General features: G+C 43.7%; 1 protein-coding gene across 12 annotated transcripts in view; it reads right to left on the bottom strand.

Moving 5' to 3' along the window:
* The window catches only part of LOC147665765 (butyrophilin subfamily 1 member A1-like), a 523821-nt gene that overhangs the window by 431208 nt on the left and 71633 nt on the right, over positions 1-20980 (bottom strand). For all 12 annotated transcript variants that reach the window (XM_086949524.1, XM_086949523.1, XM_086949526.1 and 9 more), the window contains exon 3: positions 17926-18273. In XM_086949524.1, coding sequence (XP_086805650.1) covers positions 17926-18273 — 348 coding nt within the window. The remainder of the gene's footprint in view (positions 1-17925; positions 18274-20980) is intronic.

Genomic DNA, 20980 nt, shown 5'->3' with positions numbered 1-20980 from the left:
GTACTTCCTTCTGGTTAGTAGGTCTTGACGCTAGGTTAAAGACCGTCGGTTCCTGGGAACTCCTAGGGATTGGCTACTGCTACACAGAACGAAGTGCGTCAAGAAACGTTGCGGACGGTCGTAGGGGATGGCATTTTCGAAGCTGATGGACTTGGAAGAAGCTCAGGCGCAAAGGTTCAAGTTGCAACAACTTAGTCGTACCAAATGTTTTATGTTCCAAATATTTGTATTGCTTTTGACTGTTTCTGCATTATTGGCGGGTGGGGTGTATTACATGATGTCTTGTTTCTTATCTCCTGCCATACCTACTCCTACCCCTAATCCTCAACCTACCACTGTTGCATCTCCCCATTCTTTTCACTTCTTACTCGAACACGAACAGGCTAGACGTGCAGAATTCCGCAACAATTCCTTTATTCAGCTCCTTCACCAGCATCAGTTAGTGGTTAACACTACTAATTGTTGGGTGTGTGGGTTGATGCCACATACCACGGATAAGGGAATTCCATATCTGGTGTTACCGTATAGTTCCCAAGGGTCTGCTCGAGCATTTCAAACAATGTTTCGAAGCGCATTAGATTCTCACCCCAATCGAGAGCCACGTTCTCCCTACCTTGGCCCTGGCTCGTACTATAAGCCTTTGTCCATAGCGATAGAAGACTTAGATAGAGATATCTATGAGCCGTCGCTCATTCCAGTGGAAGAGGTACAAGCCTATAGGGTCCTGAGTAAGGTCGAGTACAGTGCGCTCACGAGTGAAAAACAGCTTAAAAGCTCGCCTCCGATATGGGTCGTACCCCACATTGGTAATTTTTGTCTAATGGGTCGTGGCCGAAGATCGAAAGCCCGACTTGGAGAGAGTGCTTGCACTGAAAATTACATGCTGCCGATGATCTCGTCCCCTGTGTTTCTGGCTGCCAAGGGTACCTACTTTGTCTGTCATGATCGTGCGTATGCATGGTTGCCCTCTGACTTCATGGGCTCATGTTTTATCGCAAGCTTGTTGCCTCCGACGTTCACTGTAGATGCAGATTATCACAAGACTAGAGTTGTGAGAGGCGTAATTAGCGAAGAGGATACTGCCGGTCAAGAGGCAGGAGACTTTTTCAAGGGTTTCCTCCCGTTTTGGGGACCTATGGTTAATAGTAGGAACCTGAGACAATTGACTCGAGTGGTAGAATCGACAGCTAATATTACTGCCAGTGCCCTTGGTAATATCACCACAGAACTTCAGGCGGATAGACTTATGACGTTACAAAACCGTATGGTTTTAGACGTGATCTTAGCAGATCGAGGTGGGGTATGTAAGGTGATCCATTCGAGCTGCTGTATTTTCATTCCTGATAACGCTCCGACTGTCTATCAAGCCATCTCAAAGTTGCATAAAATCTCTGAATCCATACACGTGGATGTAGGGGATTGGACGCTACTTGGGTGGTTTTGGGGCCTGATGTCGACTTGGGGTTGGAAGATTCTGATGATCATCGGAGTCGTTGTGGCGTTCCTGTTCACGTGTTGCCTTTGTGTGCAGTGCGGTCCTGCCTTATGTGGCCTCTGCGCTACAACGTGTATGAGACAGCCGCCTGTTGCCAATGGAACTCGGTTGGACAGAGCTATGCTACAGCAACATCTAGATGATCTGATGAATATCGAGTATGATTCCGACTAGTGCTTGCCTACATGAGGGCAAAAGGAGCGTCTGAGGTTCCGTGACAATTGTAAGTGGTGTTTTCGACTCGCACAAATATGGTCGAGTCTGGTATCTACGAACCGCAAATGACGAGTTTAGTAAGTGTGCGCAGTTTCGCTGTGCTAACTTAAACCGTTCGTTTGTTATGTGGGTTTTTCATCTGTACCCACTGGTTCCATCTTAGATACAGCATCCATTTTGTCTCTTGCCCTCAAGTAGCCAGCGAACGGACGTTGTCCGCTTCGCGACCCTGGGGCTCCCAAGATATTTGCGGAAGACACATGTCCTTTGTAAGTGTCTTTATGATGAGGGGGATGATACTGTAAGGCAGATGGCCCCGCTCGAGGCTCATCTCGCCGTGCCGGTTTATTGTCTCAGCCGTGCATCTCATTAGGCACGTCCCTTTGATGCCTGTAGTTCGTGTTTCCCGATACCTCCCCTTTTACACCCTTTTCCAATCTCCCCACTGTTTCCATCTTCCTCTGCACCTGTCCTTGTTCCTTTTTCGATCTGTTTTACTGCTGATTGGAATGTACTAATGGTGGGAAGATGGGTTTTTACAGTTGGGAACCGCCAAATGTTTCCACACTTATGTTCCGGACCTTATGAGTATCAAAGTGACCAAAGCGACCCCTCTCGGGGATAATTGTGGGAACCGGGTTGTAAACCTTTGTGTGCTATGTAAACCTATGGGAGAATTCTGTATAAAAGGAGCGATCCACAGACCCAATTTGAAGCAGTCTCCCCGAACTACACTCGTTGTACTTCCTGTGACTTCTGTGTTTCCCTGCAGTAAATAAACCTTGAATATTTGACGCCGAAGGAAGTGTCCCGTGTCTCTGTGATTCGTACGCCGGAGCAGGTTACCCACGAAGGTTTCAGGTGTTGTCCCCTGGCACCGCTGGGTCTTAAAGAACCCAGTCCTTCAATTTGGGTCGTTAGTACTTAATGGGCTTGTTGCTCCCTCATTTCCCCCCCCTGGATTCGCCATTGGGGGTTCCTTCAACGCTGAGCGACTTTAAAAGCTTCTCCTAAGCCACGCGGCCGGCCCTTTAGGGTTGTTGGCAAGGCGCTGTGTTAACTACCTCAATTGAGCAAAATCTGTTGCGCATTTCTCGCGGCCGGCCTCGGATAGAGGTTGTAGGCTTAACGCTGTGTTTTTGTGCCCCTCCTTGGGGTGTTGCTTCAAAATAAAACAGACTTATATTAAAATACCCTGTACCCCAAAACCCAAACCTACCCCTGAACCCTAAAATTCCCCTGTACCCCAAAACCCAAACCTAGCCTTGAACCCTAAAAATATCCCTGTACCCCAAAACCCAAAACTAGCCCTGGACCCTAAAAATATCCCTGTACCCCAAAACCCAAACCTACCCCTGAACCCTAAAAATACCCCTATACCCCAAAACCCAAACCTAGCCCTGAACCCTAAAAATACCCCTGTACCCCAAAACCCATACCTATCCCTAAACCCTAAAACTACCCCTGTACCCCATAACCCAAAACTATATTGTTACATTCTGTATAGTTAAGTTGTTAGGTAACCTGCAATACTGCCTCTTTAGTTCATAAAGGAACATTAAAAAATCCTTCAATATCAATCTTATTTCCGTTGATTCCTTCTGCTAATATATCTGAAGGTTGTAAGTTAGATTTATCACACACACTTAGTAATTTTTCATTAAAGTATTCCTTGGTAATTATTGTCCATGGGGACCCAGAATCTACCATAAGCTCAATAGCAATGGATAAAACATGAAAAACACATTTGGGAGATTTCTTACCGGTTAACCCCACACACTCACTTTGAAGAATAGAAACTACATATCCGCGATCAAATTCCTGTTTAACTTCATCAACAATACCAATTGAAGATATTTTTATAATGTAGCAGAAGAGTTATGGTGTGAAGGTGGTTTGTTTTTCAAATCTGGGAAATGTATTCCGCTAAGTGGAGTACAAGAGCTGATCCTCAAGTTAGCACACAAGACTCATCCGGGGATCTCTGCTATGAAGCGTATCATAAGGTTACATTTTTGGTGGCCAGGTATGGACAGGTTTGTTGACCGTACAGTTAGAGAATGTAGTGAGTGCTGTACCAGTGATAAGATGCTAAAATTGCATATTCCACCCCTCAAAACAGTGAAATGGCCAGAGTTTCCTTGGAATAAAATAGCTTTTGATATTTCGGGCCCTTTCCAGGTATTACCGGAGGCTTCGCGTTTTGCATTCGCCATTATAGATTATCATTCGAAATGGCCGGAGGTGAAATTTGTAGCTAAAATCACTTCTGAGGTTGTCATATCTTTTTTCAAGGAGGTTTTTGCAAGAGAAGGTTGCCCTTCTGTGTTAGTGTTGGAAAATGGCGTGCAGTTAGTTTCCTCTGAGATGAAATCGTTTTTACAGTCTTCCAATATTAAACATATCTGTACATCTCTTTATGAACCACATGAGAACGGACAGGTTGAGCAGTTTAACCGAGTTTTGAAGAGTTTTGTTGCTGATGCTATCAAGGAGAAAGCCAATTGGTTGAATGTAATTAGACAGAAACTTTGGACCTATCGCATAACTCCTCATACCACTAAGGAAGTTAGCCCGTTCAAATTACTTAAAGGTAGAGATCCTGGTCAGACATATGTCCTTGGTGGTTTAAGGAAAAATGTAAAGGTTTGGGAGAGGATGTAGTTGATATTAAAGAAGTTGCAAACAGAGTTAGTTGCAAACAAAGTAAGTCAGCAGTGTGGTACAACAAGAAGTGGAAGACAAAAGAGCATAATTTGTGTGTTGGTGATTGGGTCAGGATTCTGAAACCTTTTATGGTTAGCAAAGGTATGAGTAAATATGGTAGACCAATTCAAATTAAAAGAGTGTTCATTAATTCGGTCATCACCCAAGATGGCAAAGTCTGGAATTTGAGCAAGGTTGCTAAATGTTCAACACAAGATGTTGTACAGTTCCAGTCTCATGGTAATTCCGGCTAAGGCTACAGTTCTAATTGTGGGATTGATTCGGGTTCCTTTTCTGACTCAGTAGCATCAAGAATCAAAGATGATATGGTTGTCAGAAGAAGACCTACTGCTTTACAAGATTTTGTATAATATAATGTTTTGTTCATTTATTTAAAGAGGGAGGTGTGTTACATTCTGTATAGTTAAGTTGTTAGGTAACCTGCAATACTGCCTCTTTAATTGCATGTGCCATGTTGTGTTTCTTTTTACATTCTATATTCTCAACAGAGCTTTTTCTTATACAGCATTCGGTACTACTTGTCAGTTGTAACCTGGATGCTGATGTATCATGACTGGATGCTGTGCTGTTCAAAAAACCTTCTTCAAAATTCAAGTTTCTCTGGATTACTACATATATCTGAACCCTTAAAATACCCAAACACCCCAAAACATATACCTCAGTACCCCAAAACATATACCCCTATACCCATACTTACCTTATCCAAACATTTTTAAAAAACATGCTTTTACCATTCATGCATTTACAACGAATTTCGTTGTAAATGTATGCGTGGTAAACGCATATAAAATGTAATGCCATGCGTTATAATGGCATTGCGGAGTCATGGTACTTTCGTAATGAAAGTATGCGGAGTGATGGTATGTGGAAAGAAAGTTGCAGAATAATGCGTGTTTACCCTCCCCCTGTAAGTACATTGGTGGCCCACATCTCCAGCAACTACTCATATTTTTTCTCCACCGATTTGAAAAATGCACAGGGCTCTCTCATTGATGGCCAGCACCGACATACACTTTTAGACACACCTCCCGCCACAAGTTCTAGAACTGCGAACTTTAGAGCTGGAGAGCTTCGTTCGAATCTCGGCATCAGCTCAACATCCTGTGAGTCCAGGCAAATCGCTCTGTCTCCCTGTGCCTACCACAAATGAATGTGTTCTTCTGTAATGTAAATTGTGCTCATGCCATGTTGTTGAGTTCGCGCTATATAATATTGCAAGGAAAAATAAAGTAGAGAAACTCGAGTTCACACACTACTGAACGCGCACTCTTAAGTGCATCAGCAGTGCACTGTGAATCGGAGCGTTTCACAGGCCTGTCACAGATAAGAAATGCTATCAAAATGAAATCCTACAAAACAATATACTACTGGCCGGCAGCAATTCATACCCAGACAACGTCGGGACGGGCTGCTAGTCTAAACATAAAGGCCCAGGGATGGCAAATACCGGTGACATATTAATGGTTCAACGAGTGGGATGGGTGGGATCTTCCCAAAAGAACATCATAGGGGATTGTATCGTTGAAAATTTTAGACGCCCTCCGTTGGTAAAATGGCTATTACGAGCACAAACATTTCATAACAATTCCCCAACTCTCATCCACTCATTACCCCTGGGTTTTTTCTATAAACCTCCCCACGTTCCACGAAACCTTACTATCCCTACACACACCTCACAGAATCGGTTTTCTGTTCTGTCCAGTCTAGAGAGTCTGGACTGACTATCGAACCAATTATTGACTGTTGCACCGGAGTCTACGGAATTTCCAATAGATCGCCCACTGCTACTGATCCTAGATTCCAAGATTCTAACTTAGGTGTGCTTAGTTGGAACATTGCAGGATTAGCAGCCAAGCTAAATTCCATGGAGTTGGTTGATCTGGTTTATAAATATGACATCTTAATGTTCCAGGAGACATGGAGCACAAAGGAATTATTCCTAGAAGGGTTTGTGTGTAACAATAGCATCGTACCTAGTCCCAAAATAGGTCGTCCATCTGGTGGTCTCTCGACATGGATAAATATTTCAGCCAGGGGTAGCATAAAACCCCTTGTGACAAATAACGAGAATTTTCAAGCCACAATTTACACACGGGGGTATCGATTTGTTTTATCAATTTTTATAATTATGATTTCACATCACTACCAAACAGGAATTTTATTAATTTTTTTGAGTTTATCGATAATTTAGAACACCAATACGGGCACAATGAACTGGATGGAATTTGCCTAGGCGGTGATTTTAATGCACAACTTCTTAGTGATACTGATATGATTACCATCACCCCGGTCAAGGAGCCCACATGCAAAAGAGGGATGGAACTTCAGAATCATTTGTCCTTGTGTAATTTAACCAATGTAATGGAAAGGGTTGGAGTACATCCAAATAACAATCGCCCATTGCCGACTTATAGGGGACGTGGCTGCTCATCTACAATAGATTATGTTTTTATACATCCTCATTGGCAAACCTCTTAGTAAAGGCGGAGGTTTTATGTACCAGCCAAGGCGATCACAACCCAATTTCGACAATCATCAGATTTTCCCCAAATCTAGTACCGTAAGAGAAGTAGGGGCTAAACAATTAGTGGCATCCACTGATAAACTCAGAATGATCTGGAAGAGCATAGATAATAAAGTATTATTTGTAAACTTGATAAAACTGTATCCTTTACTCATAGAAACTTGTTTATCAAGTAGTATTTTTGACGCTGAGATCATTGAGGCGTTCAGTAGCTTATGTGCTGGCATTAAACCTATAATTTCAAGACCAGCCATGAACATTAGCAAGAAACCCGAATGGTTCGATGGCATATGCCCGCGGGCTAATAGAGAACGGCGGGTAGCATTTGTGGCTACACCAAGGGACATAATTTTAGTCATATCATTAAGAGCTTGCTGTAAGAAAGCAACCAGGATACGTACAGATGAGCTATTAAAAGAACATTGGGCTAATCTTGCTTGTGCCGCCTCATTCAATGACGGAACTGGATTCTGGAAAGCAGTGAAAGCCATGAGATCTATGTGCTTGGATATTACTCCCATAAGCTGTAATATAACGAGCGAATCATGGGAGGTGCATTTTGCCAGAATCTACACGGTACCTCTAACGACCTCCAATATTAATATTAGCCCGCCAGTCAGAAAGGTCATTATAACAGTAACTAAAGTTGAGGATGCCATACACCAAAGATTAGGGAATAAAGCCCCAGGATCGGATGAGCTCCCAATCGATCTTATAAAATACAAACCGGATTTTTGGGCACCTTTCCTATGTAATGTTTTTAATAACCTGACCAATACAGTTACCCCGAGCACTTGGTCGACTGGTATTATCGTGCCCATCTTCAAAAAAGGAGATCGATCCAACCCCAGCTGTTACTGCCCAATTTCCTTGATAGACAATACTTTGAAGATCTTTGTTTTCAATAAGATTAGGACTTGGGCCAAAGACAACCACATTTTAAATTACTGTCAGCTAGGTTTTAGAAGTAATGTTGGAACTGTTGAACAGTGTTTGAATTGAAACCTCATTCTGGGCAAATACACGATTGCAAAAAAGTAAGTCACCAGTCTACTTGGGTTTTATGGACCTCACATCAGCATTTGATTTTGTTAACAGATCACATTTATGGGAGGTCCTTTTAAATTATGGGTTGGACGAGGCTTTGGTTTATTTTTTGACACATCTGCACAGGGATTTAAAGGCACGGGTGAGGATTAGTAACGATGGGCTGGTTTCTGGGGATATTGTTATCGGTAGAGGGGTTAGACAGGGATGTGTTCTTGCCCCTCTACATTTTATTCTTTATATAAACGAGATACACAATTCCCTCTCTAAATTGACCAATGACGTCCCCAAAATCAATGGCAAATTACTTCCCGCGCTTTTATATGCAGACGATGCGGTCCTTATGGGCCGCACGCGCAATGCACTGCGCACTTTGGTTAAGGGTTTTGTGGCATTTATGGGCGATCTGGAGCTTTGCACCAACTTTAAGAAATCTTATATAATGACCTGCAGCCCGAAAAAACACTGCATTAACTTTATAACTTCTGGTAGCGAATCTCTAACATGCACAAGCACTTTTCCCTACTTGGGCCTAGTTTTCTCAGAGATAGGATCCTGGCGAGCTCATGTGGCCCAAAGCAGAAGTACATTCTCTAAAGCGGTCACTTCTATTCTGAGCCTCCGGCAGCCAAAACAATCAGAGGTGGTTCTACCCATAACAAAACATAACAAAGATTTCCAACATAACAAAGATTTCCAAACTGCAATGTGTCCCAACGGCCACTTATGGCGTGGAAGTCTGGGGTTACACAAATTGCAGCGGGATCCAAATAGAAGAACACTAGCAACCGAAGTTGTCGGGGTATGAATTGCTGCCGGCCAGTAGTATATTGTTTTGTAGGAATTCGTTTTGATAGCATTTCTTATTTCTGACAGGCCTGTGAAACGCTCCGATTCACAGTGCACTGCTGATGCACTTAAGAGTGCGCGTTCAGTTGTGTGTGAACTCGAGTTTCCCTACTTTATTTTTCCTTGCAATATTATATAGCGCGAACTCAACAACATGGCAAGAGCACAATTTACATTACAGAAGAACACATTCATTTGTGGTAGGCACGGGGAGACAAAGCGATTTGCCTGGATCACAGGATGTTGAGCTGATGCCGAGATTCGAACGTAGCTCCCCAGCTCTAAAGTTCGCAATTCTAGAACTTGTGGCGGGAGGTGTGTCTAAAAGTGCATGTCGGTGCTGGCCATCAAGGAGAGAGACCTGTGCATTTTTCAAATCTGTGGTGAAAAAATATGAGTAGGTTGCTGGAGATGTGGGCCGCCGTGCCACCAATGTACTTACCGGCGGAGGGTAAACACGCATTATTCCGCAACTTTCTTTCCGCATACCATCACTCCGCATACTTTCATTACGAAAGTACCATGGGCCTCATTTATGAAAAGTGACGCATCGCTGCGTGAAAACAGCGATGCGTCACTTTTCACTGCGCACTCCTTACGACATTCCTGATGCGTCATATTTAATGTATGACGCATCATGTCGCAAGGAGTTACAGATACGTCAGTATTTCTGACGTATCTGTAAGCGCAAAAGTGACGCATTGCTGGAGTGTGTCACAAAAGTGACGCAACTCCAGCAATACGTCCTTTCACATGGGAAAAGCCCCATGTGAAAGGGCTTGTGTCAGTCTTACGCCTGCCGTGAGGCAGGCGCAAGATTTTGACGCAACAGCGTCCTAAAAATGACGCAGTGAAATCTCATAGATTTCACTGCGTCACTATTACGAGGCTTTTTCAGGGGGAACGCCCCCTCTGCATACATTATACCTGACGCAGGTATAATGTGGCGCAGGGGTTTAAAAAGTGACGCATCTACCTAGATGCGTCACTTTTTAAATATGGCACAACGAGGTGCATTTTTTACACCGCTGGTGCGTCACAAAAAGTGACGCACCGGCGGCGCAAAACTGACGCAGGGCCTTCATAAATAAGGCCCCAGGACTCCGCAATGCCATTATAACGCATGGCATTACATTTTATATGCGTTTACCATGCATACATTTACAACGAAATTCGTTGTAAATGCATGAATGGTAAAAGCATGTTTTTTTTTAATGTTTGGATAAGGTAAGTATGGGTATAGGGGTATATGTTTTGGGGTACTGAGGTATATGTTTTAGGGTGTTTGGGTATTTTAAGGGTTCAGATATAGTTTTGGGATATGGGGTACAGGGGTAGTTTTAGGGTTTAGGGATAGGTATGGGTTTTGGGGTAAAGGGGTATTTGTAGGGTTCAGGGCTAGGTTTGGGTTTTGGGGTACAGGGGTATTTTTAGGGCTAAGGGCTAGGTTTGGGTTTTGGGGTACAGGGGTATTTTAGGGTTCAGGGGTAGGTTTGGGTTTTGGGGTACAGGGTTATTTTTAGGGTTCAGGGCTAGGTTTGGGTTTTGGGGACCAGGGGTATTTTTAGGGTTCAGGGGTAGGTTTGGGTTTTGGGGTACAGGGGTATTTTAACGGTTCAGATATAGTTTTGGGTTATGGGGTACAGGGGTAGTTTTAGGGTTTAGGGATAGGTATGGGTTTTGGGGTAAAGGGGTATTTTTAGGGTTCAGGGGTAGGTTTGGGTTTTGGGGTACATGGGTATTTTTAGGGTCCAGGGCTAGGTTTGGGTTTTGGGGTACAGGGGTATTGTTAGGGTTCAGGGCTAGGTTAGGGTTTTGGGGTACAGGGGTATTTTAGGGTTCAGGGCTAGGTTTGGGTTTTGGGGACCAGGGGTATTTTTAGGGTTCAGGGGTAGGTTTGGGTTTTGGGGTACAGGGGTATTTTAAGGGTTCAGGGCTAGGTTTGGGTTTTGGGGTACAGGGGTATTTTAGGGTTCAGGGGTAGGTTTGGGTTTTGGGGTACAGGGGTATTTTTAAGGTTCAGGGCTAGGTTTGGGTTTTGGGGTACAGGGGTATTTTTTGGGTTCAGGGGTAGGTTTGGGTTTTGAGGTACAGGGGTATTTATAGGGTTCAGGGCTAGGTTTAGGTTTTGGGGTACAGGGGTATTTTTAGGCTTCAGGGCTAGGTTTGGGTTTTGGGGTACAGGGGTATTTTTAGGGTTCAGGGGTTGTTTTGGGTTTTGAGGTACAGGGGTATTTATAGGGTTCAGACCTAGGTTTGGGTTTTGGAGTACAGGGGTGTTTTTAGGGTTTAGGGATAGGTTTGGGTTTTGGGGTACAGGGTATATTTATAGGGTTAAGATGGGTTAGTGTTTAAGGGTGTTGGGGTATTTTAAGGAGTAAGGGTGGGTTATGATTATGGGGTGCAGGGGTATTTAAAGGGAGCAGGGTGGACACCCGGAGCTGGAATGTACAGAACCTGGGAAGAAAAAACAATGAAATATTGGGCACACGCTCGCTTTTTTTTGCCGTGATCCCGCGCTCCGCACACACCCCCAGCAGACGCCCACAGCACACGATATGAGACATGGCATGAAGGGCGGAACGTACCACATGCCCCCAGCGTTTGTCACGCTCCCAGCACACGCCCACAGCACAATGCAGACACGCCCACAAGGGACTACTTTGCTGGCACGGTTCTTTTACCTTTTAAATGTATATGGTGGGCGTCTGCATAGCCTATGTCCTTCTGCTGCAACTGCCCTTTCCAATGCTGTATTGGGTGTTGTGATTGGTGCTGTGGTTCCTGAGATTACCCGCCTCAAAGGTTTGGGCTCTCTCTTTATTATATTAGTGTAGATATAGATAGATTCTGTAGAAAAATTCTTGGGGCCCAAATCTCTTCCTCAACCCATATATGTCATAGGGAATTGAATTTATGCTGTGTAGAGGACTTAGAGGACTTCATCAGGTCCCGCCCAGCTATATTCTGGCTACAAATATGGCAGAACCCTGCAGCCATCTTAACAAAAGAGATAATTGTAAATTGCCTTAAGTGCGACAAGGGCGGCTCCATGCCTTGGCTCGCTACGGTCAGAAAAAGTTTAGCCAGTGTGAAGTTGGAACATATCTTCTTACGTCCCCTAGCCCTAGAGGGTATAAGCAAAAAATCACTTAGGGGGAACTGTACGATCTGTACAACAAAGAAAGATACAATACTGAGCATCTAAAACCATTGGTTGTTAGGTACATGCCCCTTTTGGAGGTACCGGGCACCCAATCTTATATGCCACGTAAATACCTCTTGAAGAGTATTGGGCGATGGAAAAGGAGTTTACTCTTCCACCTTAGGGATGGCAGTATAAAATACCTACTCTGTTTCCCTTTGGGATTTAATAACAACCTTGAGCAGATGTATTGCCCTTGCGGCATTTGCAGCAAACAAACGGTGGTACACTTTTTACTCTTTTGCAAGTTTTATGTAAAATACACTAAACGGTATCTTATTCTGTACATTAAAGCATTGGCTATTTTTCTTTTTAAATTGGCACATTTTGAAATTTTACAGCTTGAAAGTGACGATTTGCTTTGCTGTGTAAGTGTGTTTTTACAAGCAGCGGTACGCTCATGTGCCTCTATGAACAAATCTTAATGTGATAAACGTACTTAATAATGCTCAGTGAAATATATCTATCATCGCCTCTTTTTCCATATATAAACCTATCTTACGTCGATGTTGTTAATACTGCCCATAAACAAAGGACTTTATTTGATAGTGTTGCTGCCACTATTGGCATGACCAGGAATGGGGGGTTATAATTAATCATATCTGTACCATGCTGCTAAATGCTGCTACACTTATTGCACTTTATTTACAATATGCTGCTGATTTTGTATCCTCGCCTAACTTTATATTTGCACCATGTTGTTAATGCTGCGAGATTTTGTATGCCCGTCCAACCATTTTTAATGTCATTATTATTATTTTATCTGGAAATGTATTGTTGTAATAGTGTATTTTTATTGGATTTTAATGTGGATCTATGCGCTCTTACACTTGTATTGTATTTTTCCTGCTGATGGTGATGAACTGTGCTTTTATGGATATTTGTATCTGAATAAAGATTATTTGAATTGAATTGAATTGAAAAAACAGTTAACTTCTCAAAAATCATCAAAAAACCATCCTGAATAGCATCATGAACATAAACAAACAATGTATTCTCATGATTGAATAAAGTACTTATGTAACGTGCTTTGAAATCATACTCGTTAGTCTAAATATCTGTCTGGCATAACCTGAAGCTCCTGAAATAGAAGTTTGATTTCTACATTTCTTATTTGAATATGAAAATAACATAGATATCTTTATTCAAAATAGATTTCACTGTTACTGTTTTTCATCTGTAAGTAATGTATGCACTTACCTTTGCACAAACTTTTGTTCGTTTGTTTATGAACTTACATTCAAATGCCTCACACATGTTGCATCCCTATTACAAGATGGCCACCACCCTACCATTATTTGTGTCCTTTCTTTCCTAATGACAGGTTAATTAAAGACCTTCATCAAACTATTTTCCTGGCAGCCGCAGGTCTACAACTTAGCCTTCGGCCAGATACACAACAAGGATTCTGTTCTATTTGTAGGGCCTATCAGGAGTCAGTGTCATTACCATGTGTCATTTGACCTGCCTGTATGACATCATCAGACCGATATGAAGTCAGTGTCATCACCCCGTGTCATCTGCTCTGCCTGTATGACATCATCAGACCGATATAAAGTCAGTGTCATCACCCGTGTCATCTGCTCTGCCTGTATGACATCATCAGACCGATATAAAGTCAGTGTCATCACCCGTGTCATCTGACCTGTCTGTATGACATTATAGGACCTATCAGGAGTCAGTGTCATCACTCCATATATAGGTATACTGTTCCTTACCCAATGATTAATCATGGCATACTCTTTGTGCTCGACAGTTCTCCGTTCCCCTCACGACCTTCTTTAATGATATTCTCATGCACACCACTCGGGGGTACAATCTTGTCTCCTCTCAACACAATATTATTGCCCACTGGTAGCTCATCTTTAATTTTCCAAAATGCACTGCATTCTCCACGCAAGTGAGATTTCCCTGGCCAACCTCCCGAAATATATCCTCTTACCACTTTCAAAGTCATGTCCTTTTCCATTTCCTTTTTTTATTTTTTTTTATTTTTATTTGTCAGAGCCAGTAAATACAGGAGTCAAAATACATTGATACGGCAAGGTAAACAAGCACAATCATATATGATAAATTCTAACATTTTTAGAGAGGTAGTGGGAAAAAAAGAACACCTCTCCATGACAACAATGATTGCTCGTACAGGCAGACATATTTAAGTAGTTCATCATATCCCTGAGCCATTCCCCCTCCAACAGTTAGTGATGGGCTGCCAAATCGCCTTGCCACGCATAGCGGATTTTAGCCCTCTAGTAGCAAAGATGGCACTTTCCTGGTTGAAGACATCAAGGAAACGGGCTAACCACATTTGAAAGCAGGGTGGATCTGAATCTTTCCACCGTGCGGCTAGTATTATCTGGAGAACTGCAGAGCCTCTTCATCTCTATTCAAACTAAGTGTATTATCGGTACCTAGCAGATACAGAGTGGGGGAGTCAGGTATTTTATGACCGAACACTTCTTCCCAGAATTTGCCAATCATTGTTTTAATTAGTGTTAATGCGTCACACTCACTGAACATGTGTATTAGTTTTGCAGGGCCGTTAAGACTTCTAGGGCAGTGGTCATTCTCCCTTTTGCCCCAAGCATATAGCTTGGCAGGTGTAAAATATAGATTATATATGGTTTTGTATGTCTGGGCTTTTAAGCTAGCTGACATAAGTAACCTTGATGATAAATATAGACTCATATCGATGTCTACTTTTGGGTTGTCAAGTTTGTCAGCCCAGGCGGTTTCTGTATGTTCTATATCATCCTGTAGTTTCACCAGCAGTTGGCCATAGAATGTACCTATTCTTGTAGTCTTTTTAGCTATGGTATCAATAATTTCAATTCTCCCTAGATTAATATTAGGAGCTTTAAGTTTAAGCATAGTATGAATCTGGATAAATTTGAGGTAGTGCCCATTTGGTAGGCAAAATTTTAGTAGTATCAGGGTTCACTCCCAACATGCCGCCTACTGAGGCAATTCCTAAGGATTCCCATTTCTTTGAGATCCCATCATTTCCTAGCTCCGGGAGTAGGCTAGAGTGCCAAAGGGGAGTATATCTATTAAACTTTGGAATGTGCATATATTTAGTTATTCTGATCCGAATTTCCTGCATCCACTCTGTTTCAGACACAACTTACCCATACTGTTCTCCCTCACTCAATACAACATCCTCATAATAAGTGAAAGCCACTCACACTCACTACCATTCTCTACAATTGCATCCTATTCACTGACGTGATCACAAGATGAATTAAAGGTGTACTAGATCACCGATAAATGCAGCCGCAGTGCGAAGCAGCACACAGCGTTGTAAAGGTGCGCACACATGAAAACTTGGACGACCACCTACACCACTGCAAACCAAGCCACCATAATCACCATTGTTAGGAAGGCAATGCATCTATGCTTGTAAGTCTATGTACATTCAGCGTTTATTTAACATTGGATGTGAACGTAACAACATCCACCGGACGTCACTTCCTATTGCCACCTTCGAACCCACGTGCCCATGCCATTCCATGCCTCCAACATTCCACACAGCACAATATGTCCCACACCAAAAATGAACAAGTCAGAACATACAACCTGTCATTCACAGATTCTTAAAGACACAGGCATTCTCATCAACAGACAAGCAACACCGGGGGGACCAGGAATTCAGTGGCTATCTGAGCTGAGGATGAAGCAAGAATCATCGGGTGCAGGTACTGGAACTGTAGGAAACACCTTCTACTACCCATAAGGAATCACTGTCCACATAGGAGAAGGCAGGTCAAGCGCATCAGTACCAGGAAGCATCCACAAGGGTACCGAATGAAGAGGGAACAAGAGGTTACTAGCACCGGAAGTATGGAAAACACTTTCTACTACCCATAAGGAATCACTGTCCACACAGGAGAAGGCAGGTCAAGAGCATCAGTACCAGGAAGCATCCACAAGGGAACCGAATGAAGCAGACACAAGAGGTTACTAGCACAGGAAGTATGAAAAACACTTTCTACTACTCATAAGGAATCACTGTCCACACAGGAGAAGGCAGGTCAAGAGCATCAGTACCAGAAGGCATCCTCAAGGGAACCGAATGAAGCAGACACAAGAGGTTACTAGCACCAGAAGTATGAAAAACACTTTCCACTACTCATAAGAAATCACTGTACACGTGGGATAAAACGCATCAGTAACAGCCAACATCCATTGTGGTACCAGATAAAGCGGGAACAAGAGGTTACCAGCACAGGAAGTATGGGAAATGCTTCTAAAACTCAGAACGACTCCATGTTAGATGACTTTGTTTTATGTAAAGCACACGAACACCAATTTGATTCAAGAAGTGCTCTAGAAAACGTATAAATAAATAATATGTACTGACATAGAAAGCCTGGGAAGCCCTTCAACCACTCATAACAACTCCAGATAGGCACAGGATGAAATAGGGAAAAAGGGGGGCTGTGAAAGGCAGATTTAGAAAGATTTCTACTTGTCACAGTCACTCCGTATATGGGTGGAATAAACAGAAAGAATCAGTCACTAAGAAAGAAAGCCCTTGTTCAGCAAATACTCACTCCGTAAAAATGCAACGACAAAGCTACACACGTAGCAGGCAACGGTTAGTGTCACGTGTAGTTCATGAAGCACCTCTGCAGTAGGGACATTTGTTTAGTACTTTCTTGTCCAGATTACCAGGGGGGCAGTTTTGACTGTTAATTTCCCCGATATTACCACAAACATTGTCTGCATCAAACACAAATGCATGCAGTGTCCAATCCCTTGCAAAATACCCATACAGCGCATCTACAACAGTTCTAAATGGTCTTGATTCAAAATGTGGGTCACTATTTTAGCTTTTGTACAAAAAGGGAAAGGGGCGCTTGTAGGTCCAGCATACAATGTTGTTTCATTGAGACGAGTGTGATCGCAGAGTAAACTCATTTTGGAGCACCATCTCGCCTCATTTTATTCACCCACACATTTTCCTATCACATCTACACCACATGGCCCCTCACCCACACTTCACCCATACGGCTTGGGAAAAAGATCTCCGCCAAAGAGCCCCTCATAGGGTGCACGTCAAGCATTGCAGCGCCAGCCTGACGAGGAGCAAGCCCTATGATGAAGCATGTCACTCAAGCGGGTGTGTGAGGGCCCCACATCCCACATCGGGACCGACCCTGACTCTACTTTAGAGCAGGGGTGTGGACCAACCCAGCCTCCGGCATTTACATCCCTCCCCTATAGGAACGGCATACTCCTTTGTTGCTACGTTCACTATTTTAGCTGTCTGGTTTTTCTATCAGGGGCTGCTTTTATTCTGGTGTCAGGCCTATTTTTGTCCCAGTCCAACCCTGCCCCTACCACAAGCAATCACTCCATATGGGCAGGAAGTGGATATAAAGGAGGCACAAGTCTCTGTCACACTGACTCTAGGATAATACTAAATAAACTACTGCCTTCTGCTTATGTTTATGCTATAAAATGACCACACACACACATACACATACATGCATACATATATTAAAACTGCATATAGACAAAGAATGAACAAGCATGAACTGGTCCATTCACAGGAACCGTCCAGAGCAGTTCTGACACTTAGAATGAGTTCATACGAGGTGCCACATTCACTCTTTAACACAGATCACAGTACTATACGTCCATGGAAGCTTATGGTGGAATCAAGAGGGCTGCTCTGAAGTGTCACATTGCACTAAAACAAACCATGACAAAACATAATACAAGAGCATGGGGGGGGGACATTCTTGCCAATGTGAAGATTAGCACAACACTTTTCAATCAATGGATCCTATTCTGTACATATGATTTTCAAATCACATAGTATTACAAAACTACAAATGACTCCACATGGGCACTGACCTGCTACCTGTAGCTCAAATTCCGCATAGGTGTCCATATCCCGAGTTCTGAAGGCGCACATGTATCGTCCGGCATCGGAGCGGGTGAGATTGGTCAATGACACGGCCACGCCTCCCTTTGCAATGTCTTTTTTTATCATTTTTGTCCTCCCTTTATACGGCTCATCTGGGTCCCATTCCGTCCCATTTTCATAGAGATGCACAAGGTAGTTTTGATGTTCCCAGTAGACTTCCATTTCCACTGCACTAACAGGGGGCTTGAGATGGCAGGAAAGTATGGTCTCCCCACCAACAATGGAACACATGGGCTGGTTGGGTCCCACCGCCTCCACAGACTGCACAGCTGCACCTGTCAAGGAAAACAGAAGATAACAACTTTCAGCACAAATGATTAAGCAGATGTGGTTCTGCTCACAGGGAGCACACTGGAAGGAACCAGCCCCGGCATGTTTTATTCTGTAAGGGCTTTATTTTCTACTCTTGCAAATCAAAGCTAAATGTATGTTTCCTTTCATGTTAGTAGGTCCTGTTAAAGGCAGAGAGCTATTTGGCCCTTGTGTCATTGGAATCAACAATGTATGGCCTGAACAACCACATCCAAAAAGTTAGTTGGGCTATTCTGCACCTGAGTGACAGTTTCTTTAGAAAAGTAGGCATCATTATACTACAGGTAGCAGGGCACTACTGCACAAGCAGGAAGGAGACACCATTTTCCACCGTTGATAGTGGTGAACATTGCCATAGTGGCATTTCAGTGCCAATCCACATTTGTATCTATATAAATGGGCTTCTGCCCCCGCCTTCCACATGCGATGTTGTTCACCACTAAATCTGAGCTGGGAAGGGATGCACACAACATAACTAGACATTTAAGGCCCAAATGTACTAAGCCTTTGCATCACCCTTGCATCGCACAAAGCGACGCAGGGCAATGCAAATGCTTATTTGGGGTTTACAAAGCCAGGCAAGGCTGGATTTGCATGGCCTTGCATGGCTTTGTAAAGGAATGCATCGCAATACAGCATCTTCAGCTGTGTTGCATTACATTTCTTAGTTAAAGTGTGTTTCATGCAGGGAGCATGGGCATTCCCGTGCATCCACCCATGAATTTCACGCAATTACAGATTTACTTAGGTTTGTAAATCTGGAATTGAGTGAAATCAGTGCGCCTATCACAAAGAGGGTTAACGAGGAGAAACATGTTAATTTCTCCTCTTTAGTTCCTCTTTCTATGCTAATGCATCCTTTGGATTGTTTTTGTGGAGGAAGGTATTTCTTCCTGCACCAAAATAAATACTGCCCGTAATGCAGGCGCCCTTGTAATATGGTGCACGGGTGCCTGCATTGGCACTAGGCACTCACAAGTGTGCGAGCCCTAGAAGAGAGCTAAAGAGTGCCATTTCTTAGAAGATGTTATGTTATGTTATGTTATGTTATGTTATGTTATAACGCTCTTGTATAGCGCACGGCTACTCGAAAAGAGTGTCCCGGCGCTTTCCACCTGCAACTCAGAATAAAAGATACAGCACTTTTCAGCTATCTCCAGCTCATGTAATGCAGGCGCCTGTACAATGGTGCACAGGTGCCTGAATTGGCACTAGGCAGTAACTCTCTTCTGGTGCAAGATCCAGAAGAGAGCTACAGAGTGCCATATCTTAGAAGATACAGCACTTTTCAGCTATCTCCTGCAATGCAGCACAGCAAAACCAAAGGGGATGAAGGACAGAGCGTTTGAGCAAATCAAACACTCACCCCAGTCAACTGATCTGGGTTTAATCTATCATCATTCTTTAGCTCACTCCACCACCCAGAGTTCAGACAAGGCCATATTCAAACCAGTCTGACCCTGTGCCTCATGGGAACAGCCCAGCCCGAACTGCCAATCCATGTCTTCCCTGGACCGGAAACAAGCATCCTGGTACTGGTTTCTGGCTAATCAGCCGTCATCATCCAGGTTAGCTTGAATCCAGTGGCAAAGTGAGCAAGGGTCACACGTCTGGGCATACCCTGCCAACTTAGGGCAAACAAAGCGATACCAAAGGGGACGATTGGCGGAGCGTTTGAGTAAATTAAACACCCACCCGCAGTCAACTGATCTTGGTTTAATCCATCATCATTCTTTAGCTCACTCCACTACCCCAGTTCAGACATGGCCATATGCAAATCAGTCTGACTCTGTGCCTCATGGGAACAGTCCAGCACTAACTGCCAAGCCATGTCTTCCCTGGACCGGAAACAAGCATCCTGGGACCGGTTTCTGGCTAATCAGCTGTCATCAGCCAGGCTAGTTTAAATCCAGTGGCAAAGTGAGCAAGGGACCCATATCTGGCCATACCCTGCCAACTTACGGTGAACAAAGAGATACCAAAGGGGATGATGGAGGGAGCGTTTGAGCAAATCAAACACCCACCCTCAGTCAACTGATCTGTTTGACATTGTTCTGCATTCTGTCCATCAACTGTTGTTTTTGCATTTGTCAGCCTGAGTGGGACGGGAATGCTCAGACGTGAGTCCCGTGCTCTCCATGCCACTGGAATCAAGCTATCCTGGCTGATAAGGGCTGAAAGCCCAAAACCGGTCCTAGGAAGCTTGTTTCCAGTCCAGGGAGGACCTGGCTTGGCAGTTCGGGCTGAATTGTTCCCATGGGGCACAGGTATGCTTGATTCCGGTCCAGGGAAGACATGGCTTGGCAGTTCGGGCTGAACTGTTCCCATGAGGCACACGGTCAAGACTGATTTGCATATGGCCATGTCTGAACTAGGGTGGCGTGGTGAGCAAAATAGCAATGAAATAAACCCAGATCTGTGACTGGGGGTTAATGTTTTGCCAATGTGCAACATTCCGTCCATCATCTTGTGTGTTTTGCTGTTCACCCTATGTGGGAAGGGTATGCCCACATGTGGGTCCCGTGCTCACTAATCAGCTGGAGTCAAGCTATCCTGGCTGATGGCGGCTCATAGCCAGAAAACGGTCCTAGGATGCCTGATTCCGGTCCAGGGTTGACATGTGTTGGCAGTTCGGGCTGGACTGTTCCCATGAGGCACAGGGCCAAGACT

The sequence above is a fragment of the Lissotriton vulgaris genome, unplaced genomic scaffold (assembly GCF_964263255.1).
Source record: "Lissotriton vulgaris unplaced genomic scaffold, aLisVul1.2 SCAFFOLD_219, whole genome shotgun sequence".
Lineage (NCBI taxonomy): Eukaryota > Metazoa > Chordata > Amphibia > Caudata > Salamandridae > Lissotriton > Lissotriton vulgaris.
The sequence above is the reverse complement of the archived record's forward strand: the minus strand, read 5'-3'. Positions and strand labels throughout refer to the sequence as shown.